Here is a 13,460-nt window from a genome sequence, read left to right on the forward strand (position 1 = left end):
ATCAAAAACTAATGATGTGCTAACTGAACATAAAAAAAAGATCCTGGCTCTTTTGTCTAATTAAAGAGAGGGAGAAACAGTGGGGTTATAGAAGCAGAGATTCCAATAAATTAAAAAAAAAAAAACCACATGAGAGAGAATTGTGACTATAGCAGTTACTAACTATGTGATCATGCTGGTTTTTCAACCCTCCTGAGTACATGTGTCGTGAAGTTATGATAACATATACCTTGTAGGACTGTGAAAAAAAATTTAATAAGACAATAGTGCAAAAACAGATTTGTCTGACACAGTGTTCATTAAATGTCAATTATTCTCAGCGTAAAGATCTAGGAAGATACTAGGAAATAGTGATGGTAAATCAGGTAACTGTGAATTCCAACAGACACCTCCAGTCCTTCAGTATTTCCCACATCCCAGATCCCAGGTCTCAGGTCTCAGGCATCTTCCTGCCCATGAATACCGAGACCTGAGCCAGCTTCAAGCACCAGACACAGAGGGAGAGAGATGGAGAACTGAAGTGAGATTTATTTCTTGGCAAAAAAGATGAACATGCACTAAGTCAAGTTCCAGCAGGGAATTTACCCCCAGTGATAGGAAATGAACTCAGGAACTCCTCTGAGAGTGTGAGCACTCAGACAGGTTAACCCAAGTTTTAGATCAGCTACTTGGTCCTTCGTGCTGACCATCTCATTATGTTGTTTCATAAAATCCTTGAATTTGATCCTGGTTTTATTTGGATACTTATCCTGTTATAAAAATAATCACTAAAACTTTGTGTGTTTCTTGTATGTAGGACTGTACTTGGATACTAATGTGTATGGAATTAGAATTCTCTTATTAACTTCTACAAATGTGTGATATTGGTATCTTTACATAACAGAAGCATCACATGAGGCCAAGACAGATTTAGCTCCACAAGTCATACAGCTAGCAAGTGGTAGAACCGGAATCTCAACAGGAACCATCTGACCGTAGACCCATACCTTCAGTCTGTCCTCTGTCAGGTGTTCTCTCAAGGGTCAGCATCCTGGGGGAAGATGGCCCGTGTGTCCCATTTACTCTTATATCTCCAATTAGTAGCACCATGCCAGGAACATAGTTGGTTAAAAACAAATAAGAATGATTTTGCTCTTGGGGCACCTGGGTGGCTCAGTTGGTTAAGCATCTGACTCTTGATTTCAGCTCAGGTCACGATCTCAGGGTTGTAGGATGGAGCCCTGTGTCAGGTTCCACACTGGATGTGGAGCCTGCTTCAGATTCTATCTCCCTCTCTCTCGGACCCTCTCTCTCTATCCTTCCCCTCCCTCCCCCTCTCCCTCTCTAAAAAAATGATTTTTCTCTGGTTTTCACTAAAAGGAATCATGTTGGGCATTGAGGGTCGGTCTTGTGCTTTGGCGACACTAGGGGATGACAGAAAGTCAGGCAGTTTTTTGTTTTTTTTCAGGACAAAATAAGAAACCCCATTGTGGCTATTATCAACTTCCAAAGTCTCTGACATTTCCCTATTCCTTCACCGCCAGTAGACAAAAGAGGAGCATGAGGCTGGAGAACCAGAGCAGCGTGTCCGAGTTCCTCCTCCTGGGGCTCCCCATCCGGCCAGAGCAGCAGGGTGTATTCTTCACCCTGTTCCTGGACATGTACCTGACCACAGTGCTGGGGAACCTGCTCATCATCCTGCTCATCGGGCTGGACTCTCGCCTCCACACCCCCATGTACTTCTTCCTCAGCCACTTGGCCCTCACTGATGCTTCCTTTTCATCTGTCACCATCCCTAAGATGCTGATAAACATGCATACTTGGGATCAATCCATCCCTTATGCAGGGTGTGTAACACAGATGTATTTTTTTTTCATATTTTTTGGCTGTATTGATCATCTCCTTCTTGCAGTGATGGCATATGACAGGTATGTGGCCATCTGCCATCCTCTATACTACGCTACCATCATGCAAGAAAACTATGTATCTCACTAGTGGCTGTGTCCTGGTTATTCTCGTGGAGCAGTGCAATGTCTCACACTCTCAGCCTGGCCCGGCTGTCCTTCTGTGCTGGTAACACTATCCCGCATTTCTTTTGTGATCTTGCTGCTCTGCTCAAATTGTCCTGCTCTGACACTTCCATCATTGAGCTGGTCATCTTCACTGTGGGGGCACTGGGAATCATCATACCACTGACTGGCATCCTGGTCTCTTATGTCCATATTGGGGTCTCCATCCTGAGGGTTCCCTCTACCAAGGAATCTGTAAAGCCTTGTCCATCTGTGGCTCCCACCTCTCTGTGGTATTTTTATTCTATGGGACAATTATGGTTCTGTACATTTTCCCATCATCAAACAACTCCAATGACAAAGACATAATTGCTTCAGTGATGTACACAGTGGTCACCCCCATGCTGAACCCCTTTATCCAGCCTGAGGAACAGGGACATGAAAGGGGCTCTGGGGAGACTTTTCAGGAGGGAAATCTTTTTCTCCAAGTGAAAATCAACTCACCTGCTCAGTTCTTAGTTCACCAAATGGCACTGTTAGACATTCCTCTTTGGAATACTATGCAGAGGACCATCCTTGTTGCTCGCACCCACTCCACTTTCCTGTTTCCAGGTGATTGCCTTAACAGTTCTTCCTGCTTGCTCTTCCGAAACCCAGTGAGTTCATTTAAACTTCCAGGCACAGACACATCAAGCGATATTTGCTGTAACCATCTGTGTTCTGTGAACCAACTTCTTTTTCGCTTTATTTTATGCCTCTTTAGGTTTCTGTAAGCCTTGGGTTTTGGCACATACAGAAGCACCGTTATCTCAGTTGTCTTCAAAGTACCAAACTTACAAATCAGGAGTGGGAACTATCCTTAACAATTACAGTATTGCCTTATGTTCATGAATACACACAAAAAATCCATGCTTTCCTCTTTAAGGAAAAAGACATTTGACTGCAAATTTATTTGCTATTTGGATCTGTTAGGCATTTTTAAAAGCTGTATCTTCTCATTTTTTACGTTTCTGATGCCTGTGTTGAAGAATTTTGGAAGTGTCAAATGGGACATGGTTTGGAAAGGTCAAGTCTTTATGTGGACCTCATATGAATTTGTACCAGATGTTTATGAATCTTAGTGGTGTAGATAATTAGAATACTCTTAAATAGTTGTATAAAAATTAATGATAATCCATATTTTAGCAATTTGCTCCTTAGTTTCACTCTCAATTCTGAAAAAATTTTTTTCTTTTTTTTTATTATGTTATGTTAGTCACCATACAGTACCTTTTTTTTCTAGAGTTACAAAATCTCAATTTAGCTACAAAGTTTAAGATAGGGAAATTCAGAATGCTGGCTTACCAAATGGAGTAGCTAACTAGTTAAATGCTTCTTACAGTTTTCCCAAACCTAAACATAATACAAAACTTCTGGCAGATGATTCTAATGTGCAGCCGAGGTTGAGAACACTTGGATTAAGTGATTCAGGGCAACACATGTAACTGAATCAACTGAAAATAAACAACTACACCTATGCTGAGAACTGTTATAGGTAACTGATATGATATAACCCGGGAGGAAAATCCTGCCAAAATTTTCCAACACAGAATAAAGAACCTCTTCTCTTTAAAAGCCTTGTAGATAATGAAACGTGGACCAACTATAAAGAATCATTCCTTCATGACACATTGGAACAGAGCAGATACCACTCTGATCTACCATCCTTTAGATTGTGATTGGGTGGAAAAAGCTTACTCTTCTGAAGGAAGATGCTCTGAGAAAATGAAGATGAAGAAAAATAGTCTTTCCGTGTTAAATTTTGTTGTGAAATAGACTTGTGTGGAAAGTCTTCCCTGGTGTGAAGATTGTTTCAATTAAGATAATGAGGGAAAGGTCTCAATGGAAATATTTCTGTTGTCCAAGGCGACTCCTGCTTATTTCTTATTTCTTTGCTTTCACTTCCAGTTTTATTGGGATGTAATTGACATACAGTTTTTAAGGATTCAACTTAATGTATTCTGATGTACATGTGTGAAGCCATCACCACAATCAATATCACAAACATATCCATCACCCTTAAAAGTCACCCTGAAAAGTTTTCTCATATGCTTTTGTAAGGCTGCCCTCCTTTCCCTTATTCTTGATAATAGTAATGGGTGCTTTTTCTCTCTTTTTTTTTCTTAATCAGTCTGGTTTATCACTTTTATAATTTTTTCTCAAATAACCAACTTTTGGTGTTACTGCTATTATATTTTTTCTGTTTTTTTTATTTCACTGATTTCTGCTTTTCTTTTTATTGTTTCCTACTATATTTACTATATTTCCCTACTTTGAGTTTAATTTGCTCTTCTCTTTCTAGTTTCTTTCTTTTTCTTTTTTCTTTTTTTTTTTTTTTTACAGATTTTATCTATTTATTTGACAGAGAGAGAGAGTCAGCGAGAGCAGGAACATAAGCAGGGGGAGTGGGAGAGGGAGAAGCAGGCTTCCTGCCGAGCAGGGAGCACAATGCGGGGCTCAATCCCAGGACCCTGGGATCATGACCAGAGCCGAAGATAGACGCTTAACAACTGAGACACCCAGGCACCCCTCTTTCTAGTTTCTTAAGGTGAAATTTTAGGTGACTGATAGGAGACCTTCATTTTTTTCTAATACAGGCATTTAGTGCTATAAATTTCCCTCTAAACATCCTGTTGGTTTGTCTTACAAATTTTAATATGTCCTGTTCTCATTTTGAAAGTATTGTCAGTTGGAAGTATTTTCTAAATTTCCTTTGATTTTTTTCCTTGATCTATGGCTTATTTTTTAAATTTATTTAAAATTTTTTTATTATGTTCAATTAGCCAACATACAATACATCTTTAGTTTTTGATGTAGTGTTCCATGATTCATTGTTTGCGTATAACACCCAGTGCTCCATTCAATACGTGCCCTCTTTAACACCCATCCCCAGGCTAACCCATGCCCTCACCCTCCTCCCCTCTAGAACCCTCAGTTTGTTTCTCAGAGTCCATAGTCTCTCATGGTTCATCTCTCCCTCCGATTTTCCCCCTTCATTTTTCCCTTCCTACTATCTTCTTTTTTTTTTTTTAACATATAATGTATTATTTGTTTCAGAGGTACAGATCTGTGATTCAACAGTCTTGCACAATTCACAGCGCTCACCATAGCAATACCCTCCCCAATGTCTATCACCCAGCCACCCCATCCCTCCCACCACCCACCACTCCAGCAACCCTCAGTTTGTTTCCTGAGATTAAGAATTCCTCATATCAGTGAGATCATATGATACATAAGTCAGTCAGAGAAAGACATGTATCAGATTGATTTTTAATGCGAAACAGAACAAATAATAACACTCATGAATATTCATTTATCTTCACCTCAAATAACAAGCACATGATATTTTCTACCTGGCTTCAAAGTGGAGCTGGAGAAGTGTGAAATAAACTTGGAATCAGTTTTGTAAGAGAGGTAGTAAGAGAGTTAGTGGAAAGCATTTCTTGAATGGTTATTCTACGGTACAGTATGCACCAAGAGAATGCTGACTCCACAGCTTTTGGGCAGGAGATCAAGATTTATAGAAAGTGCATTCCATTCCTCAAGGTCTAGTTTAGGTGACAGGATATAAAAAGTCCCTTGATCTTTTGTTCTGGGAGTGAAAGTATTAGAGTGTTTCTGGTGTTCTTGGAATAACATGGAATTCAGAAATAAGAGACTCTGGCTAATACACTCAAGCACCAGTTTGGTTTGTTAAGGACTCTGAATTTGAGAAGGCAAAAAGCTTTGTGAATCGCCAAGTTCTTGGTAGCTGCTTTGTGCTTATTATCATCATTCCTCCAAGGTGAACTTTCCTATTCCTGCTAGCACTAGTTCTTCCCTCATGGGAACCAAAGGCAATGAAGCAATTATATCCTGTTTGTCTCTAACTTGGAGCTGGGGGTGGGGAGATCCCCCCTCCTACACCCCTTGGGTCCTCTCCATGATTTGTAAAGCTATAACCCATGCCCATTGCTCAGGGGTTGTGAACAAGTGTATATCATCATATATATTTAAGTTGGTTTTGAACTGATAATTCTTCTCCCCATTGCAGTGCATCTTTGAGACCCTCAGAGACTCCACCTGCTTCATTGTATTCTGTGTCTTCTAGAGAGAAAAGAAAGAACCTTCCCATACCTTCTGACTGAAGGTATATGTGCTCATCAGTTAAGAGGCAATGTCAGAGCAGGAGTAGAATTTATATTCAGTAGCGCAACTGCGTGTGTGTGTGTGTGTGTGTGTGTGTGTGTGTCCAGTGTGTGCTACTGATCCCCACCATGGCTCTACCCCCCTCATACCAGAGTATAATAGACAGCTCCATGTAGAATAATTTATCTCTGATGATTCTCTATCTAATTTTTCAGAGGATAGTGAAATACGTATCTCCTGCTTATATTTCATTCCCCCATTAAGTCTTATTGGTTTTTTCCTCCAAATTTTATCCCAGTTAACTTCCTCTCCTCTGCCATGATTCAGGTGTAAGTAGGTGTTATTTTGTACTTGAACTATGCCAATAGCCTCCTGTTAGATTCTTGCTGACACTCTTGCCTTGCTATAATCTGTTCTCTATGCAGTAGCCAGCATACTACTTAAAATTTTTCTTTCACTCCTTTACTTAAACTTTTCCATGGGTGTTCTGTTGCCCTGAGGATAGAATCAAAACTTTCCGTTATACAGAAAAGGACTTATATAACATGGCTCCTTAGATAATTCTCCAACCCCATAACTTTCCCATGTTGACCATGCTCCTGAATTTTCTCTGTTCCTCAAACACCATAGCCCTGTCCTCTCAAAATATTTAACTAGAATGTCCATTTTGTAATCTTCACATGAAAAGCTCTTATAATTCAGGGATCCTTTTAAAGAACCCATAAAAACAGGCTTCCTCACCTCCTTAGCCTCTTATAATTCAACAGTATCTATTAAAATGGTGAAAAAACTAACGATGTACTATATGTTGGCTAACTGAACATAATAACTAAAAAATGGTGAAAAAATATATATCCTCCAAATCCATTTCTGTGAATTTCTGTTACAGATATGTATGCTAATGTGAAAAATGGCATATGAACAATGTTATTAATAAGACATTGCTGGAAATAGAAAAATATTAGAAACAACTTAAATGTCCAGCAGACAGCTAGTTAGCACTTTCATTGTGAAAAACTGATTTATTATTAACATGGTAATGGCCAGAAACACTGAATGTGTGATTCATCTCAGGTAACATATTAAATTAACAGGATTTTTAATGTAGTGGACTGAAGAATGTAGAAATTATAGAGATAATTTCAGTCACATTGGGAGAATTAGTACATAATGTAAACTTCAGTTAAGCCCCAAGATGAATGTGGGTCCTATAGTGAGACACTTTCTTAGCTCTCAGAGAAAAAGACCTTTAGATTGAATAAGTCTTTATATAGTATGTGAATTCTATTTTTTAGTAGACAGACCATCATGTTCTTTTTTCCTATCATTTTGTGAGTGTTCACATGGGCAGGTCTAAGACTAACTGACCTGAAGAAGAAAGACAGAGAAATGATAGTGTTAGCAAACTATAAGAAGTGTTAGAATATAACAAGAAAAAATCGGTTAGGAATCACTGGCCTAAAACCTAGGTTAGGAACTGTGACAAAGAAGAGGTTATTTGGTAACCTGTGTTGGATAAACACTTACAAAAAGCTTATTCTTTGGCAGATCCAGGATATGACTGGAAAAGCCAAAGTATTTCCTGGCATTCTGAGAACGGGCATAAAAGCAATCTGGTTAGAACTCAGGGAATAGGTGAGACTTTGGAAGAGAAATGGACTCCTAACTCCCCACATTGCATGAAAATTTCTTTAGCAAAAATGATGACAGAAAGAGGAACAAGAAGGAACTTTTTAAAAGAAAGGACTGATGGCTATATTATAAGGTATGTCACTAGATCTTCTATGTTACTGACAAAGATTCTTGTCCTTAATGACCTTGCCTTGAAGAGGTTACATATGATGTTTCCATCAAGCCTCCAGATCTTGATTTCAGGAGATCCACAGCAGCCCCTGGGGTTGTCTTGTCTTGACCCAATCCATGGAGATAAAATATTAGCCAAAGCACATATGAGAGGCATGGGGAAGGTTAAGAAAGGCCAAAAGACCAATTGGAGAGCCTCTACTTGCCTTTCCAATAACTGGTTACTGACCTAGACTTGCACCCTAATTTCTTAATCTCAAATTTCTATCATGAACTCCTGGAATCCTCAAGTTTGAGCCTGATCTGGTCTGATTATCATTCTGATGTTTGAAGTTTCCTTAAAAGAGATTGTGTTGGTTTCTAGGTGGATACATAATATCCTGATGTCAGACCATCAGCTATTCAGGTTAAAATTCATGTACTGACTAATTCAAAACCATGTTTCCATAATGTGATAGTCACAATGATTTCTCATTCTTTCACATATCCATCTTTTTTCCCCCATCTCCAGCAAAAGAGAAGAAGAGCATGAAGAGGGATAATCAGAGCAGTGTGTCTGAGTTCCTCCTCCTGGGGCTCCCCATCCAGCCAGAGCAGCAGGGCATATACTACACTCTTTTCCTGATCATATACCTGACCACGGTGCTAGGGAACCTGCTCATCATCCTGCTCATCAGGCTGGACTCTCACCTCCACACCCCCATGTACTTTTTCCTCAGCCACTTGGCCTTCACTGACATCTCTTTCTCATCAGTCACAGCTCCAAAGATGCTCATGAATATGGAGATACAGAGTCAATCCATCTCATATGGTGGATGCATTTCCTAGGTGTATTTCTTCTTATTTGGGGGGGGATCTTGATAGCTTCCTTCTCACATCAATGGCCTATGACAGGTACGTGGCCATCTGTCACCCCCTCCACTATACCACCATCATGAGTCAGAGCCTGTGTTTCCTGCTATTAATTGTGTCCTGGGTCCTATCCTGTGCTAGTGCCCTTTTGCATACCCTCCTCCTGGCTCGTCTCTCTTTCCATGGAGACAACACTCTCCCCCACTTCTTCTGTGACCTTTCTGCCTTGCTTAAGCTCTCCAGCTCAGATACCACAGTCAATGATCTGGTTATCATCACTGTAGGGGGGGTCATCATTACCCTGCCATTCATATGCATCCTGGTCTCTTATGGCCGCATTGGGGCCACTATCCTGAGGGTCCCCTCGACCAAAGGAACCTGCAAAGCTTTGTCTACTTGTGGCTCTCACCTCTCTGTTGTGTCTCTGTACTATGGGGCAATTATTGGACTGTACTTCTTCCCCTCATCCAATAACTCCAATGACAAGGATGTCATTGTGGCCGTATTGTACACTCTGGTCACTCCCATGCTAAATCCCTTTATCTACAGTCTGAGGAATCGGGATATGAAAGGAGCTCTGGGACATCTACTCAGTAGAGAAATATTTTCACCATGTTGAGCACTGTTTTCCCTACTAATTAGACATAAGACCTGTTCCATCCTGCACATGCAATGTGAGCATCCTCTCCTCTCTGAGTAGCTGATTTTTAGTGAATCTTGTGGCACTCTTCAGTTCTGTTTCAGTTTGGACTTAGTTTTCTTCTCTGATTAGTTTCCTTGTTCATTTTAGAGTCATAGGAAAAAACATACCTGCATGACCATCCTTTCTTAAAGGAAGAACATCAGGAAACCTAGATCTGGAGTGAACTTAGGCAGTACTTCAGTGTAGTTTAATCCAAATATATCTGAATTTTTTTTAAAAGCACATCTCTGTCCCACGTACATAAATATAATGTCCTATGTTTTCATCTGAAATGTTCACTTTGCTTTCAGTCCTTGAGAAACTACCTCTACTCAAGGCAGATATAACTAAGTAATTTCACTGCTATAAGCTGATAACTGTGACAAATATTTCCATATTCATTACTTCATTTAATCCTGGTAATTGATATAAAGGAGGAAATTCATATTAAGAGACGCTTAGTAAGTAGCCCAGTGACACAAAACTAGCAATGTTTAGTAGAGGTGGTACTTAAAATGCTGTATGTGTGAAGTCAAATCCTGAGTTCTTTAAATCACTTGAATATTTTTCAAACTTGAGTAATATTTTTACCCATTTTACTGGAAATTTTATTTAAACTTTAAAAATATGGAGATAGCATACAAAAAAACATATATAGCATATATATGGCTTAAATTTATATGTATATATACATGGTATGTTGTATGTATGAATATGTGTGTATGTGTTTATATACATGTGACATATAATCAAACTTTAAGGAATAATATTAAAAGAAATGTTCATTTAACAATCTCTAGGCTTACGTAGTAAGACATTCTAGTTAACTAACAATATTGTTAAAGCTCCTTGTCTCCTCTGCAACTGTATCTTCCTCTCCTGTTGCAAGGACCCAATAATTTTTACGCAGATACCCATTAAGTGTGTGTATATGTATTCATATGTATATGTCCTAATGTTCATACTGTTTTGTTAGAGTATTGGGGCTATGGGTTTTATTACTTTCTTCTTTATATTTTTCAGTATTGTTTGATTTTTTGATGGTATGTATTAGTTTTATAACTGTAGGCAGGGCGGTCATTATCCTGCCATTCATATGCATCCTGGTCTCTTATGGCCATATTGGGGCCACTATCCCGAGGGTCCCTTTGGCCAATTAATTAAAATATTCTTTTAATTTTGACTCTTTAACTTCCAAAAAAGAAAAAAAGGAAGTACCCAATGTTTTTAATATTTCAATATTCTCTTACTTTTATTTAAAGCTTTAACACATCTGTAGTGTTCCTTCAATTTAGCCTGCTCTAGAACTGCATATAAATGAAATAAATAGTCTAGGTGTGAGGTCAAATCCTGAGTTCTTTAAATCACTTGAATATTTTTCAAGGTTTTGCCTTTGTTGTCTGATATCATCCTTGTTAAATTCATCCATAATTTATTACATTCCACTGTGAAACTATCACACACTTGTTTGTTCTAGTTTTATGGCTATTTTGTTTGTTTTCAGCATTTTGCTATTAAGAGAAATGATGCTACAAACACTCTTATACATCATCTAGCACATTATGCAAGAGATTCTATAAATTATATACCCAAAAGAATTACTGGATTGTAGGCATGTGATGTTCCACTCAACTATCACAGCTAAACTCTTCTATAAAGTAGTTGTATCAAGAAGCCAGGCTGAAAAGGCTACATACTGTATGATTCGAACTATATGACACTCTGGAAATGGCAAACTATAGAGCCAACAAAAGATCAGTGATTACCAGGGTTCAGGGCTTGATGAGGAGAAAGGTAAATACATAGAGCAAAGGGGATTTTTAGGGCAGTGAAACTATTCTGTATGATGCTATAACAGTGGAAATACATCATTATACATTTATCAAAAACACAAAAAACTATACAACACAAAGAGTGAACTCTAGTGTAAACTATGGACTTTGGTTAATAATACATCAATGTTGGTTCAATCATTACAGAAGTTCCACACTGATGCAAGATGCTAATAACAGGGCAAACTGGGCAGGGGTGGGGATGAAGCATATAGTAACTTTATGTTTACTTTTTCTGTAAACCTAAAACTGCTCTAAGAAATAAAGCCTATTAATTTTTTTAAGTTATTAAATTTAAATTTCCATTTCTTGAGTATGAGAGTTCCTATTACTTTACTTTTTCAACAACAACAGATTTCTTAATTTTTGTGACTCTTGTGAATAGAAAATGGTATCTTGTTGTGGTTTTACTTTCAATTTCTCTGACTATTTATGAGGTAGAGCATCTTAACCTATGCTTACTGGATATTTGTGACAGAGATGGCTGGCTATCCACCAAAAATTCATGACCTTCTTCTCACGTGTTAAGTTGTCAGTGGGAGACTGCTGCCACATTCCCTGCTAATCTAAGTGCTAATCTATGTGGCACATTCTGGCCAGAATTTTAAAGAAACATCTGTGTTTTTTCCCCTATTGTCTGACAGAAAATTACCTACTGCCCTGAAAGATCATTGAACCTGGTTCCCAAATTACTGCATAGTGAAATGCCATCAACCTGCTAGAAGACCCACATTGGACCCCTATTACAGCAGCCATCGTTATCCTTATCGGTACAAAATTTCTTTTGTGTAATACATGATAATGTATTTTCCCTGCTCTTCTATTGGATTGTTTCTCTTCTATTTATTGCATTGTCAGACAGACTTCATATAATCTGGAAATTAATCCTTTGTCAGTTGTATATGTTGCAAATGTCTTCCATTATTGGAAGCTTGTTAGCTTTTTTAAATTATCTATCAATGTCTTAATTTTAATGTGATTAAAGTCATTAATGCATTATTTTATGATTTGTGTCCTTGACTTTAAGTGTTTCCTTGAGAAAGTCACCTTGAAAATGCAATCACTCTATTTTATAGACAACGAGGAAGGGATTTGAAATCAGGAAAAGTGCGGAGGCTGTGGAATGATAGATGCAGATTTCTAGTCAGAGGGAACATCTTGAATTTACATAAATAGTAAGAATACCGCAGTGGAACCCCCTCTAGAACCATTTACTGCAGATAATTCAGTGTTAGGTGGGTCCACCCTTACTCTTGTTCAAAGGATAAAGTTGTCTAGCAAAATAACCTACAAGACTGATAATGGTTCTATAGTGTCGGTGTCAGAGTAAATGTCCTTCAAACTCAAATATATTAACATCATTCAACACACACTTTATGACTGACAGCTAATATGTAAGGCATTGTTCAAAGTATGGGGGAAGTTTGTGACCTGGGGGAAAAAAGAAGCCAATTGAGTTTCTAGAAGGAAACCCGTACCCCTGATCTAATTAATACTGTGTAATAATAAGCTGAGCTACATGTCATCAGAATAGTAAAACAGAATATCAATAGTATCTGCTTTGATAACAATGCAAAAGGATCCAGTTTTTACAGCACTTTGGAGATTTCCACCCCCCACTGAGGCTTTGTACTCGCACCAGCTAGTAAATCATGTGATTCTCAAGGTGGTTTAAACCAAGTATGTATGGAGCTTTAAAAAGAAAAAAAAAAACAACTTCCCTGTCTCAGAGACTCCCAGGCTGCCTTCCCACACATCCTCTGTTGTATAACTAAAGTATATTTCTTCCTGGGATTGCTTCCCCTCAGAGCCCCTGGTTTTGTGGTGGTGCATTCCCTACAGATCTCTTATTCTCTCCGGGTTTCCTAGACTTGCTCATGGTCTTCTTGGGGAGAACTGAACATGGCTTCCCACCAGTTCTCTCTCTCACATAACCCACCTATAGTCCATAGGAACCTTTTTTTTTTTAAATTGAAATATAGTTGACACATTATGTTACATTAGTTTCAGGTGTACAAGCGTAGTGATTCCACACATAGGAAACATTTTTGCTTTTATTGCCCCACCATGAAAAGAAGTGAAGGAATTTCTCAAACATAATTCTATTCCATAATTCCAATTCTCCCTCCCCCTCCC

At 38.6% G+C, this 13,460-nt stretch overlaps 1 protein-coding gene and 1 pseudogene across 1 annotated transcript; both read left to right on the top strand.

Annotated features, from left to right (window-relative positions):
* The first annotated feature begins 1,539 nt into the window (after positions 1-1,539).
* Positions 1,540-2,480, top strand: LOC110581871 (annotated as a pseudogene).
* Positions 2,481-8,486: 6,006 nt separating this feature from the next.
* LOC110581675 (olfactory receptor 50-like) lies at positions 8,487-9,429 on the top strand. Its single transcript, XM_021691590.2, is given in 2 exon segments — positions 8,487-8,801; positions 8,803-9,429. Coding segments are annotated over 2 exon segments (942 nt in total).
* Positions 9,430-13,460: the final 4,031 nt, after the last annotated feature.

Source organism: Neomonachus schauinslandi, chromosome 13, assembly GCF_002201575.2.
Source record: "Neomonachus schauinslandi chromosome 13, ASM220157v2, whole genome shotgun sequence".
Taxonomy (NCBI): Eukaryota; Metazoa; Chordata; class Mammalia; order Carnivora; family Phocidae; genus Neomonachus; species Neomonachus schauinslandi.